This window comes from Ptychodera flava, chromosome 5 (genome assembly GCF_041260155.1).
Source record: "Ptychodera flava strain L36383 chromosome 5, AS_Pfla_20210202, whole genome shotgun sequence".
NCBI lineage: Eukaryota > Metazoa > Hemichordata > Enteropneusta > Ptychoderidae > Ptychodera > Ptychodera flava.
The window spans coordinates 42,616,759-42,632,116 of NC_091932.1; the positions used below are offsets into that span (position 1 = coordinate 42,616,759).

General features: G+C 38.2%; 1 protein-coding gene across 1 annotated transcript; it reads left to right on the top strand.

Annotated features, from left to right (window-relative positions):
* On the top strand, positions 1 to 11,053 carry LOC139134001 (uncharacterized). Its single transcript, XM_070700834.1, has 10 exons — positions 1 to 134; positions 2,763 to 3,044; positions 3,944 to 4,093; positions 5,004 to 5,400; positions 6,251 to 6,357; positions 6,628 to 6,769; positions 7,439 to 7,620; positions 7,740 to 7,917; positions 8,418 to 8,579; positions 10,137 to 11,053. Exons 2-10 carry the CDS (start codon positions 2,772 to 2,774, stop codon positions 10,169 to 10,171), a joined length of 1,626 nt encoding a protein of 541 aa, XP_070556935.1. The 5' UTR covers positions 1 to 134; positions 2,763 to 2,771; the 3' UTR covers positions 10,172 to 11,053.
* The last annotated feature ends 4,305 nt before the right edge of the window (positions 11,054 to 15,358 follow it).

Here is a 15,358-nt window from a genome sequence, read left to right on the forward strand (position 1 = left end):
AATAGGAACACCAACACGTCAGATGTCGTCACCAATTACAATTCTCCACATCGGAATTTACGGTTTAAAACGGTATAGCGGTGTTCCCATTCATAGCAGCTTGTCCTTTCTCTGCCCGCACTGCCCGTACAAAGGTAAGTAATAATTTAATTGGGGTTGTAAAATTGTTTAAGTTGTAAAAGATCGAATTAGATGATAGATTTATATGTTGAGACCATAATATTACACATTTCGTGGTTGTAAAATTAGCGTACATCAGCACTTTGGAAGTTTCGAGTAAATCCAATGTCGACACACTCTTTGAGGAAACGTCCTCCCAGTAGACAAAAATACTTAAGACATCATTGGTAGGTTTTCAATGAAGGTTTGTAAAATAACAAATACGTAGACATACGCCGCTGTTTTCCGAAAATAACGCAGCCAATGGACAGGTCTTACTCACAGTACATTGAGTTAGTGACCAATTAAGTAATTAATCGTTTCACTTTCTATGGTCTAGTATCGTAATATTGACTTTTTCATTAGCTTACATTTATCCTCGCTGCAGAGTTCATGCTTCAGAATACTTGTATAGGGAGTGTTGAAAAGGCGAGTCCTCTGTTTCCGTACATCATTATGAAAATTTAGAAGCGGCTGAAAAAGTCTTGTGGACATGTACATTTTACCGAAAGCAAGATATTCAGTGCTGTGTAGTTTGATAAAAGCTAAAACTTTACCATATTTGAGTATCTGCGTTTTTTTTCAATTTTATGACTTCAAAGGCTGTAAAATTTTCATGGCACAATTAGGTTTCTTGTCCTTCTCTTATAAACGGCCGCATTACGCCCGGCATTTACCATATGGTCTTCGCGAGTCGTGGTTGACCTCGAAACGCACGTGTTGACCTCAGGGATCTTCGGGTCACATTGATACCGCAGATCAGTTATCTCTAATGCGTTGATATCATACCAGTACATTGGTGAAGCATGATACAGCGATCTGATTGGTCGAGACGTGTAAATAACAACGCTTTATTGACGACATAGCAAACCTGAAACGAGCCAGATCTCGGTCAGGTCCCCCCCCAAAAAAAAATAATTCAATATCGATTCCGATTCGCGACAGCATTCCAATATACTCTTCTGATATAATGACAATAAACTACACAACGAGTATCAGGAGTATAGCACTGACCACATCGCGATGTGTATTTTGACCAGTATATGACGGAGGTATTCTCGGGACGTTCGCGCAGATATGTCGTGAATGGTCAAATTGAGTAATTATTTCGCCGCAGGGTGTGGTTTATTGGTCACTCACCGCTTTGAGCTAAGGTGTTGAATGCAGTATGGGGGGTTTTGCAATTCCATTGTTTCACCTTTTACCGTGTACTTCTGATGCAAGTTGACCCAACTAAACATTCACTGCTTGGACAAAGAACTGTTCCAGTAGTTAAATTATAACAACACGGCAGGTAGTGGCAGTAGTGGCTTACCCGTCCGTGGGAAGGCGCCTGACATGCAACAGGTGGTGACAATCAGTACACAGATCGACATCTTTGCCCAAATATCAGGACTTAAAATATCATGAGTTTGATCTACACCCCAGGCTTAGCATATCTTATGTAGAGTGCAGTCATTTCCCTAATCGTGATAGAGGGCGAACAAAGAAATTTAGGAGGCCAAAGGTACTTTAATTATTATTAATTGCATGCTGTGTACCGCGCTAATCTCGTATTGCGTATCGTATAGTGCTGCATTAGATTGAGATGTACAAGTTACAACCAGAGGAAATTATCCTAGTCTATCATGGCTTATAAAATAAAAGCTCTCTTAAGAAAACACGCTGGTATTGTCTCTTCAAGAGATTTAAAAATTTATTTATTATTAATATAGCATCAGGTGAACCTGAAAAGGAAAAGGCTTCTACAAGTAGCCCCTTGATTTCCCTAGTTTGAAAAGATGGCGGCGCTTTTTAGGCCGCTGAATACTCTCTATTGATAATGAATGACTTGTCATCTGTTCTAAAGGTAATGTGCGCCTCGAAAGTGATAGACTTAAACTTTTGCATAAACCGTCTCATCAATATAGAAATAAAGGTCAACGCGCTGACCATTAACATTTATTTATGGGCAAGGGCGAGAGGAAAGCCAAAAATTAACGGGGTCGGCAAGCCTCGCCCCTTAATTTTTGGCTTTCCTCTCGCCCTTGCCCATAAATAAACGTTAATGGTCAGCGCGGAGTCTGTTATTTCCATTATATTATCAATGCATCTCCAAAACCGTCAAAATTTACGAAACTTTCCCAGGCGAACGACAACGGGGCCCCAGAACTTGTCGGTGAGAGGTGCGCGCTGTAAAAATTTTGAAAATCCGTAGATTTTTCAAAAAAAGGTCTAAACTTGACCCACAAGTTTTCCATCTTATTTTGTGATTGATTATGATCTTTGTGCAAATTGTACAAATTACAATTTACATTTTAGCTGAAAAGTCACGATGTTTACGGTATTATTCATACTCACGGGCACGCAAACAAATCAAATTTTCGATTTTCAAAACACAAAGAAGGCGAAAACTTTTCTTACTCTAAGAGCTTGCGTCAAAATGAGCCAAACAAGCGGTAGACCAGATATCTATTGGCATAGCCTAGGCGTACCCGAGGCGTGTTCTACCTTAAAGGTGCTTCCAATTAACACTAATTAGGATGTAGCCCCGTGTAATTCAGGTCACAGCTTACACTTTTAATTTTGTGGATCGTAAAAAATGACTCCTTTGTAATTCTCAGGTGTCGACCATGAAGCGTGTTTTAGTGTTGGCGCTGTTTACATTGCTTTTGTGCAGCCTTACTCTTTGCGAAGAGGAGAAAAAAGATGATGACAATCCTTTCCCCGGTGACACCCCTGAAGCTGATGGCCAAGGATACAAAGGCCACTTGACATTGCCTTATGATCCTGAGCAGGAAGCTGTCGCTTGGCGCACAGAGGATATTCATGAAGAAGACCTAGCTCCAATAAAGAAAGCCGGCCAGGGAATGCGCATACCTTTTAACTACATTATCATATTGAAGGCAAGGTGTTTAAAATAATTCCAGTTCAATTTATGGACAATCAATTTGTCGCTTCATGTTGCTGAAAAGTTATTAAAAATGCGAAGTTCGCAATTTTTCTAGATCAAAAAGAGACAAGAGGATATTCAATATTAATTTTCTTAATAATCATGTCTATCCGACAGACGAAGTCAAATGTAAGCAAGACTAGTAAGAACATACATTTAAAAGTCCTTTAATCGTCATCATCATCTCCAGTGAGACCATGACTATGACTATTGCCATGCTGTTGACGCCACAACAAACAATACTTCTTGACTTTTTCCTTCTCCTACGTAGTCGCTATCATCGCTTTCTATTCCTATCGCCATTGCTAGTACTACTGATACCAGTGACATATCGTTATTAGTATCGACAGTACGACGCCGCCTACATCATCATCGTCGTCCTTGTCGTCACCTCCTACATCAGCAAAAGCAGAAGCAGCATCTTCTTCGTCGTCGTCAACAACATTGACATCACTGCAATCATCATTATCATCACCATCACGATCGTCATCATCATCATCATCATCATCATCCTCCTCTTCCTCCTCCTCCTCGTCATCATCATTACAGTATCATCCTACCCTCCTCGTTCTTCTCCGATATCAGCTTGTTTGTTTCATCGTCTTTGCTGAGGTCATCATCATTGACCACCCGTGCACTCTCGTCAGTATTTCGCTCCTGAGGATGACCTTAGTGGTAATGGTAATTTATTTAACATCTGACAATACAATACTGTATTTTTACGACAGAGATTACCAAAAGTTAACAGAGAATGTACAGATAAATGTTCCATCCCGTCGTATATACATCAATCCAATATGAGTACTTTGTTTCTTCGCCCGAGTAAATAACCTTGCTTTTCTCCTTCTATAGGAAGGGTACTCGTCTCAAGTCGTTGACGAAATGGTAGACCGAATGAACGAATTCTGTAAAAAACTTGACACGGAATGTACATCTGAGGCAAGTTACTATAACGTCATTAAAGGCTATCATATGGAGGCAGTCGAGAGAGTCCTCAACGAGGTGAGTGTCAGGCAAAGGTTATATACTATTGCCTGAATACATGGGTTTAGGTGCCCGAGAGCAGGTGACAATTTGCCCGACGCCAGGAGGGCAAATTGTCTCCTGCTGCGAGGGCACATAAACCCATGTATTCAGGCAATAATATTTTTATTACATGCCTCTTCACAATGCTATATAACATTTAGTTACATGCAGGGCATTTTCAAACAATTTTACCATTATCGACCAGCATCAAACAGATTTTAACGCAAGTCCAAATAGCAGTGCGCGCATGGATATTTTACATCTAGCGTTAAGCGTCTACTTTGACGTCGAAAACATCGAAAGGCTTCACTGGCCCGGGTAACCATGGAAACCGGTCAGTACATCGTTAACCGGCCCGCTAACATCCCGGATGTTCCTATTCAAATCAATGCACTGATTTACATCCACCTCGAGCCATGTAATAAATTACCGCGAGTGACGTCCTTTGCGTATATTGCAGCAAACAAGGCGTTCATATATTCATAATTGTCATGCACAAGACAGCAAACGTGTTCCGGATGTCCGGATATCAAGGGTATATCCGCTTATTCTTCGACAGCCATTCGGCTTTTGTCGGAATTTACTTACTCTAGCCTTGGGAAGATTGCACTTTTGTACAGTAAGCAGCAGATTTTAGCTTCTTATATATATATATATATATATATATATATATATATATATATATATATATATATATATATTATATATATATATATATATATATAAACAACCGAATTATCGTACACTTTGAAAAATATCGTATATTTTCAAACATTTTGAAAAATTACTTCACAGTGTAACTCTGTCTATGTCTGTCTGTCTTTCTGTCTGTCTGTCTGTCTTTCTGTCTCTGTGTCTGTCTCTGTCTCCCCCTCTCCCCCCAAAGACGCGAACATGGGAGGAAGTGTCGTATGTTGAAGAAGACCAAATTTTCCAATTAGAACACGCCTCTGATGAAGACGTCGAAAAACTAGACAAAGGCAGGAAAGACGACAAATCAAAAGAAAAAGAAGAACAGATTACGGAAAAAGATCTAGACAAACAAACGAAGAAGAAAGCCAAGAAGGTGAAGAAGGTCAAATATGACGACGAAAAAATCGACTTCGGCAGGCGGACAATGACAGACGAAGAGATAAGACAATTGGGCCTTGAATTAAGCAAGGACGACTGGGTTGACAGAATTCTAGACGATTTAGACAGAGAAAAAATGAGAAAAGTCCAGTGGAATCTCGACAGAATTGACCAGAGGAAATTACCAACTGACGACAAATACCTGCCGGAGGGTAAGTTGGCTCGCAATGTCGAATTGTTAAGTGAGACACATACGGTGGCATGAAGCATACACTGGTATTATAACCATCGAACTCTGAAAACCTTAGTAACTGAAACTGGAAATTGAAACAGATTCGACAAGTTTCAAAATAGGTGAAATCTACAATATTTATTGTGGTTCTGAGCTGTGAACTGCCGGAAGATAGACCATGGTTTTTTTTGTTATTGCCCTGTCACAAGAGTTAGTGTCTTAGCATTTAGGCTACCGAATTTTGTAACTTGTAAACCCATTTGCCCGGATGACCCACCTCCTTCTATGTGGCATTTCTTTTTAATCCCCACATTTGTCGTATCTTTTTACACTTCTTCCCGATGAGATGGTTTGACGTCAAACACAACTTATGTATGATATGAGTGCTTACCAAAGTTTGACCACAGAACGCCTTTCAAACATTGGCGACGAACACACAATTAAGATTTTAACAACCAAATTTCCGAGTCACAGCGCGAATATGGTCGCCGCAAATATGCATGTACGCCGCCTAAATTTACTCGACCAAATCCATCATCAAAGATTGAAATGGTAACATTTTGAAATATAACATGGCTTAGTACCGGGAATCCAAAATATCTCCATACAGATTGGATGGTACATTTTGGTAATCAAAATGAAGAAAGATATAATGGGGCTTTAAATGCCATACTGTCATAAAAAGCAATATAACACATGTAACATTCATGAAAAATACTTTGCCCATAAGTCCTTCTTGTAGTGATAGCAGCCAACACAAGTTGTAGTACTTCTACTACTACAAGTATTTGTAGTATACTGCTACCATGTATTTTGACTTTTGTTCACAGGTGACGGTGCTGGAGTAGATGTCTACTGTGTTGGTACGGGAGTGAGAATCACCCACACAGACTTTGAAGGCAGGGCTTCAGTCTTCTATGATGCACTCGGTGGAAAAGTAAGATATCCTTATGTTTATTTGATTCAAACCTTAGTTCCTTTCAGAAGTATGACAGTCAGAAAAAGCAATTTAAGTGCGAAATATATAAAGCCGTTAAGCAAAGCACGGTTACTCTAACCATGCCTCAACTATTTATTGACAACAGCATTACGCCAAGAAGTGTGGCAATATTGTCTGTGCTTGTATCTTATTCATAGCTTCGTTTGGCTGGAAAGAGTGAATGGCAACCTCATTGAAATCAGCGTCACATGTGTTTTTTTCCGATAGGGAAAAGATTGTCATGGCCACGGTACACAGACATGTAGCATTGTTGGGGGTAAGATTTGGGGAGTTGCCAAAAACGTTACTATGCGCGCAGTCAGGGTATTCAACTGTGGCGGATATGCATATACAAGACACCTGATCAAAGGTAAGACGATATGCAACAATCAAAGCGTTTTTATGTCTCTCTCTCTATTGAATGTATGTAATTCACATTCATTAATTTGTTCGTTCGTTCCTATGTATGTATGTATGTATGTATTTATGTATGTATGTATGTATGTAATTATGTATGTATGTATGTATGTATGTATGTATGTATGTATGTATGTATGTATGTATGTATGTATTTTTGAGTCTCAGGCGCCACGGAAATTGATTAATATCATGATTATGAAATATAAATATTTTTGACCGTCCAAAATCAGTCGCCTTTGCACGTCATCAGTGTCGAACCTCCTTCCTGTTCCGGTATACTTGAAATATCACTGAACGGGTTCAGGTTATGTCCTACAAAACCGTACGCCGTTTTTAATAACGTATCGTCTCATTACACCATGATAAGTACAGAGTGGTAGGGAATTTCGGCCCTGAGGATATGCTAAAACAACTTTATCAATAATATTTATATTGCACAATTATGTTATTGATATGTTTTTTTTCTCGACAGAATATACTTGTAAACGGCGGTCGCGTATATTGGCGTGTGCATTCACTCTTGAATTTTCTTTACTACTCCTTACCATAAATGTTATAGCATTTCCCCCTGTCTTGATTTAATTGCCACAAGTCTACGTACTGTCTTGTATTTTCAAAGCATTTGATGTCATAGCTGAAAAGGGAAAAGGTGGAGTGGTGCAGATGCCCTTCCTCGGTCCAAAATCCAACGTCACTGACCTGGCAGTCAAAAAACTTTTCAAACATGGATATCTGACAATTGCACCAGCTGGCAATAACCAAGGCAACGCCTGCTACCTTTCACCAGCACGTTCACCCGAAGTAAGTATTATACTATACTCTTTCTTTTCAGGAACACTTGTGCTAATTATCGACACCAGTAAAATTTCTACGATTCCGCTGTTTTATTTAATACTTTCATTTGTGTAATATCTTCCCAGAACATCTGTGTGGCAGGTCTCCGTGACGACATCATCGACGAGAGGGCGATCTTTTCAAACTTTGGCGCATGCGTTGATGTGTTCGCACCAGCCGGTAAGATCAAAGGCGCCTCCCACAGATCTGATAAAAAGATCAAAGAACATGCTGGAACCTCACTGGCAGTGCCTCATGTTACAGGTAAGTCAATAAAGATTAACCCTATTTAGGATGGTCATGTTTGGGGAAAAAGTATTCCACAATTTTTTTTTGAATTTTCCGAATCGATATGTTCACATTTCTGTAAGCATATTAAAATTGTTTATTGTTATAAACCTTATTAACATAAGTTCGATTATTTTAAACGTACTCGTCACGGGAGTTGGACCTTTCTATATACTTACCCTTAATTCTATTTTACCAGCTTTGTGCAAAGGCATACTACAGGTGCGATGAGTAGTTACTACAGATGCGAGTTAACGTTTTCTCTTGAACAGAAAATAGATAAAACTGGTCATGATTCGCCGCGTGTAAACTATCTGATAAGTTTCATGACGTCGTATGTTTGCACCATAATTGGAAGTCTTCCGAGTTGTTCCAACTTCAAAATCAATTTTGACATGCCCTTAATTTTAATTTTAACTGCAGGATTTCATATCATCCATATTCAAATAAAATTATATATCACCTTTGATGTATAGGTGTAGCAGCTATTATCTGGGGCAACAATCCTGACTTCACGCCTGCTGAAGTCAAGGAAAAACTCCTTGACGATGCAACAAGAATTCCAATCAAATACTCTGAGGGGGCGCCAGAGAAAATCGTGTACACGTCAGCCAATCCAGAGCCACAATTGGACGAAGGTAAGCATCCCTTCAAATATTTTGTCAAAATGCAAAGTACGCATGCTCGTGAGACAAGTCTCTATTTCACGCATGTAAGATTTTGATACCACTATTGCCTTTGAAAGTTCAAGGGCAATATTATGTATCCCTTGTAGGGAGACTGGCCGGATGGACTTGTGAACAATGATATGGGATTCAATTTCCGTTCAAACCTTTCGTTTCTCTTGATTGTTGCATTTTCCCGCCTATAATTTTCAAATAGCACTGATCGCAAATGACGTCACTGTTCTCTCTCGTTAATATGCATAGATAAATATTTGTCTGCATTTCCCACATAACTGACGACAATAAAACCTGCTAATGTTACAATGACAACTAAAAGCTGAACTTATTCGTATGAATTGATGGCTCAGACTACAAGATGCAACAACAGCCGCGCATGCAACGACAAAATTTGTCCGAATTCAGGCATACTTGTCCGAAAGTCGCGCGCGTGCAGCTATATTTAGTAACAACCCTGAAATCGCGATCAACGCTATTGAAATGAAAGCAGCCATGGTATTGACCATACCTCATTTTATTTCATGTTTGAACAGTTTTGTAATATTACTGCGTAATAGTAAAGCTAGGAACAGTTTTAGATGTAAATTGCTTAATGTGGAAGCCAATTCTATCATTACGGGTGAGATTGTGCTACGACCTATTGAAATTAAAACCCCCAAGTGACTGTACGGACATGGCTCTACAAATAGTGCAGTGAAAGGGTTTATGTGAATCTTGTGCTTTCCAGTTGAATACCTTTTTAAGGTAGTATGCACCTCGAAAGTGAAAGACTTAAACTTTTGCTCTAACTTTCCTTAATGAATTTTTCAATCATTCTCTTTCAAAATAAAAAATAAAAATAGGGGGTCACCGTGCAAATTTTGGTACTAGAGAAACAAATTACCTAAGATTTACCCATATTAAAATTCAAAATGGCCGCCATCCCTGTGTTAACTCTATGGAGAAAAATAAAAAATTTCGAATTTCGAAAAACTAAGCCGGTGAAAAGTTTTCTTTCACCAAGAGCTTTAAAATGAACCCCCCATGTGGTATATCAGAAGAGAATTGTAAACGTTTGAGAGTCCGCATGTCTGTCCTCGAGCTGCGTTCTACCTTAAGCAGACTGTAAATTAATTTTTCGACTTTCTTGTCACATCCATGGCATGAATATTTAAAATTTGGCCATATAAAATGTGTTTTTTCGTTAACATGCCTCCGAAAATTAGGGCAGGTAGTAGGGAGAAAAAAAAAATCATTAAAATACTAAATTTTTAGAAAATTTACTCAATTTTTTTTGAAAATGCGAAACAAACATCAGGGGTTCGCGGTTTTTTTTTGTTGGTAGATCGGGTTACTGAATACAAGCATATTTTCTCAGGCCTTAAAGCTGTCTTCGCTGTTTGCTCGACCGAAGACTGAAAGATCCGTCGTTTGAGGGCGTTCTCTACGCTCCCCGCCCTCGATCGAACAACGGATCGTTTGTCTACCAATCATGTAGCATGCGAACTTCTTATTCTCTTTTCTACATTTCAGGTACTTGTGACAAAGACAGCTGTAAACCCGAATAAAACCGAAGAGAAGCAGGTGTGTTGGAAAAACTGCGTAGATCAATGAATATACCGTGTTTTGATATTTTGATGTTAATTTTGCTGAAACTTCAGCAAGGCTCCCCCTTTTGAGCTTTAATTTCTTCAGAGCAATGTAGTGTCTGACGCGCGGTGGACACTTCTGAATAATTTTATACTGAGTCAAGATGTTACTTGTATTTTGACGGATTTCATAATTGGACAATTACCTTCAAAGTTTAGAATGATAATTTGCCATGCTGTTCAATAACTTTAAAGATATCCCTTAAAAATCTTACTGCTTTTAAACCTTTCAGTATTGTAGTTCTCAGTACATATTTTTGTTTAATATTTTTTTCGAAAAAAGTTATCATTTTGTTTTTTGTTAAAGAGCAGAGATATCTGTTTGGTGTAATTTACAAGTTCAAAACTTAATTTAACGGTTATGAAATTTGGCTGTGATATCAACATTGTTCTATCTATGATTCTATCGCCTTTTCGACAAGTATCAGCGATAACGCACGCCCTCAACGATAGACTAAGGATATGCTGAATTAATGAGGTCGTATCTCGGGCTAAAGATTTGTACGCTTTAATTCAAACAAGATATCTATTATTGTACGTGATCACAATCTCTGTATATGACTCTACATCTACTTGCAAAAGTTTTTCTGAAGGTAAACGATTTGAAACCATTATATTTTATTTATTAGAGCATAGATTTCATGTTTCATTTTAGGTTTTAAATTTAATTTGCTTTAGGAGTTTGCTTTCTTTTAGAATTCCCAGACAGTGATTAATTGAATTTATTTGCAACTTGTTGTAACAACAACAATAATAATTGTTATTATATAAAAGAAGATAAAATAAAGAAGAGACACAAAATATTACGGCCAACTGACCAAAGTTTAGTTTTGCGGACAGTCTCTCTCTCCACATGCACAGACAGACACAGACAGAGAGACACACTTACGCTTCAGGAACAACCATCCGGACTATTAATTTTTTACAATACTTATTGGACTACTTTATGGTGAACCAAAGCGCGTGGCATCACAGTCAACAAATCTCAAGAGATGTTTAACAGAGTCTTGACAAGTCAGAAAACAATTGTCTTAACATTGCAAATGTCGCTTTATAAGCGAGCTTTAAACACGAGGGGGAGCCGAAAATCTTCCAATATTAAAGGGTATCTGCCACTTAGATTGGAAATACATACCCGTTTACACTTCGAACAGACCAATTTTTTGTCGAAATCGCACGGTTCTGCACATTATGACTGACGTTTGTTTGTATTGGCAAACTTCTGCCCAATTTGAGGTGATTGACCAATGTTTTGTACCTTATTTTTTCCTAAAAGAACGCAGTTCTCATGCTAGCTGGTTGTGTTTTATTCGGATAAATATCTACCAAAGTTTATAAGTTGTTTCGTTGAAAAGTTGGCCCACTGGGTGCACGTGCCTCTAATTTTGGACTTGGTAAAAACGATGACTTTCATAATTTAGTTTTGGTCTGAAAGCATATCACCGCTTGTACCTCCCCGCGCCCTGGACAGGTCTAAAAAATTGAGCCGGTTACAGTCGCTCGTGCTCTCAGGCGGCAGTTTGCTGAGATCGGATCGAAGGTAGCAGAGCGCCCGCTCACGGCTGAATGTTTGAGTCTACTCAACAAAGACAATGTTGACGGTCTCTCATCCCCTGACACGTTCCTTGGGCGATCGTCGCAAAATATGTTTTGAAACAAATCTTTCTGAAATTAAGGTCAGGCTAAACAAGCAAGACTGCAAGTCTAAACACAGGAACGAAAGTACTACATTTGGGTCAGACGAAACTGAAGGACTCCTGGGCATTCAATATATTGTTCTGCGAATTCAATATGTTGTCCTAGGCATTCAGTATGTTGTCCTGGGCGTTCGATATATTGTCCTTGACATTCAATATATTGCCCTGCGAATTCAATATATTGTCCTAGGCATTCAATATATTGCCCCGTGCATGCGATATATTGTCCTGGGCATTAAATTTATTGTCCTTGGCATTCAATATGATGTCCTGCGAATTCAATATTGCTCTAGGCATTCGATATGTTGTCCTAGGCGTTCAATATGTTGTCCTAGACATTCAAGATATTGTCCTGGGCATTCAATATGTTGTCCTGCGAATTCAATATGTTGTCCTAGGCATTCAAGATATTGTCCTGGGCATTGAGTATGTTTTCCCGGACGTTCAATATATTGTTCTAGGCATTAAATATGTTGTCCTGTGAATTCAATATATTGCCCTAGGCATTCAATATATTGTCCTGCGAATTCAATATGTTGTCCTAGGCATTCAAGATATTGTCCTGGGCATTGAGTATGTTTTCCCGGACGTTCAATATATTGTTCTAGGTATTCAATATGTTTTCGTTGGCATTCAATATATTGTCCTGCGAATTCAATATGTTGTCCTAGGTATTCAATATGTTGCCCTGGACGTTCAATATATTGTCCTGGGAATTCAATATGTTGTCTTAGGCATTCAATATGTTGCCCTGGACGTTCAATATGTTGTCCTGGGTATTTTTATTTGTTGTCAAAGGTACTTTGATTTGCAATTTCATCGAAACTTAAGAATCCTTCGACATATATCAAATGCCCAGGACATCATATTTGATATTAGACCACTTAAGTCAGTCATGGCTTTCCATACGGTTGTGTACTTCCGTATATGTTATTTTTATATTCTCGAAGTTGGACATATGGTCATTGCTCAACCTGTACAATTTGAATTTGAAAATCGACCCGAAAAGGGAGTGCACAGTGCTTATCAATGACACCAGTTCGCCTTGTTTCCATGACAGCGTGCAAAAAGTCACCTGTTTCCAAGGAGATCCTTTGCTTCAGAAACATTTATCTCGGCAATGGAAATCGAAATTCAAAATTAATTTCTGTTGGTGGGTCTCGATCTGCAGCGTGGTTCTGGGATAAACCATTGACATGAATAGGTAAGATTGGCTGAGCGCTGTCATATTTCAAAAAACTCGGACAGAATCGAAGAATACTTGTATAAGCGTGTCAAGAAGGCACAGACGTTGATTTTTAATATTTATTCGTCGATTTTAGTAAAAATCGAATCGATCAAAGACGCAGATTTCTGAAATCTGACACAATGCACAACATGCGGAACTTGTATTTCTCACGCTCTGTTTTTAGGCAGAATAATACAGACGAATTCAAACAAGGGAAACACATCCATCCTTCCTACATAAAAGCCAATTGGTCTGATAACATATCTTGTATTATCTTGAAAGAGTGCGCTGAGGAGTTATCTACAATTATTCCTTTATACGGTTACAAGATTAATTCAAGGAAAGACTGTACGCTGTTACAAGAGGATATTGCTCGACTAAAAAATGGTGTTGAACCTGGAAAATAACTTTAAATGACACCAAATGTTCAGTCATCTCTTTTACTAGAAAGACTCTATTGCATTTCACTACCCATGTAAATAATAGCCAACTAGAAAGAGTTGATAGAATTAAGGATTTAGGGGTAATCTTTCTAGCGATTGGAGTTTTCTGCACATGTCTCCACGGTAAAGCTTTTCGCATGCTTGGTTTTATTAAGATAGAACGCGCCTCGGGGACAGATAGTCGGACTCTCTTAAAAATTTCTACAATTCTTTTCTGATCTACCACTTATGGGGTTCATTTAAAAGCTCTTGGAGAAAGGGAAACTTTTACCCTCTTAGTTTTTTTCATGAATCAAAATTAATAATTTATCACAGGAATGGCGGCCATTTTTATTTCAAACATCGCTAAATGTTGGGTACCAGTAATTTGTTTTGCTAGTTTCCAACTTTACACAGCGACCCCGATTTTTATCGTTGATTTTTTACATTCTGGAGAGTTTGAGCAAAAGTTAATGTCTTTCACTTTCGAGGCGCGTGCTACCTTAAGCGCAATCGTAATACTTTCTCCGACACCAACTCCTTCAATTCACTGTGCATAGCTTGTATAAGAAGTACTTTAGAATATACGTCTGTAGTGTGGTCTCCTTGGCAAAACAACAACAGGACAAAACGAAGAATCCTTACAACCAAAACTATTATGAAGCATTTTGCCAGCGTTTTAAAGTTTCGCCTCTTTATCATTGGAGACGATTTTAGATATTTTTTCAGTGTGAAAATAATGTGTATGATTGTCACCAAATATATCATTTTTCGTATTAATTTTAATGTTCCTCAGAGAACTATAAGAATTCGCACTGTTTTCGGGCTCACAGTTAGTAAACTCAATGTTTTTAAGTACTTGGCTACTTTAAATAAATTGTGAATTTCAAACCCCGCCATTGATATCACTTCATCTTATGGAATATTCAGACACATGGTCAGAATGTCACGCCTGTAATTGTAGATATTTTTAAAGGTTTCACATAGTCAGTCGTCTGCAAAATTGGCGCAGTTGTAACACAGACTCTCAGAAAGATATGTAAGGGCCACTAGATCTTTGGAAGGCGGTCGGAAAATTTTGACCGTGTTAGATTTTAGCGTTGTTATAAAGGATAAGGTACAAAACACCGTTTTTGTTCAATAATTCAACACGGCTCGGTTTTGAATCACATTAATATTGACATTTTGGCCTATGTATTAGTTTTTACTACAATTTATTTTGACAAAAATAAACTTTAATATTAACGTGATTCAACTTGAAAAGACAGAGCACTGTTGAATTTTTGAACAAAAATGGTGTATCGCAGGAAGTGAAATGATCGGATATAGTATGAAAGGAAGAAACACAAATATATTTTTACATTTTTAAAACATCTACATGGTAGTCAGTAGAATTTTTCTACCAATAAGAGATTTCAATAATGTAATACGTACTTTGTGAAGTGAATACGGTTTCCAAATTTGTTTTTTACGTTGTTGAGTTTGATTTGCACGGAGGTGGCGGAGTATATAATTTATTAATCAACTCTTGTTACAAGTGCGCGTTTGGTCGTCTTCCTCAAACTATTCAATAATAATGTATATCTTCCGAGGTGAGCATGTGTATAAATTGTTTTAAGCGATCCACTGGGCTTTCTTATTAATTAAAGTCTCATTTTTGATCAAGAAACAAACAAACCTTCAACCCAGTTATCAAATCTGTCTCGTTCTGAACGCATCTTTTGTATATCACTTGTAGCAGTTATCCGCAAACTTGTTT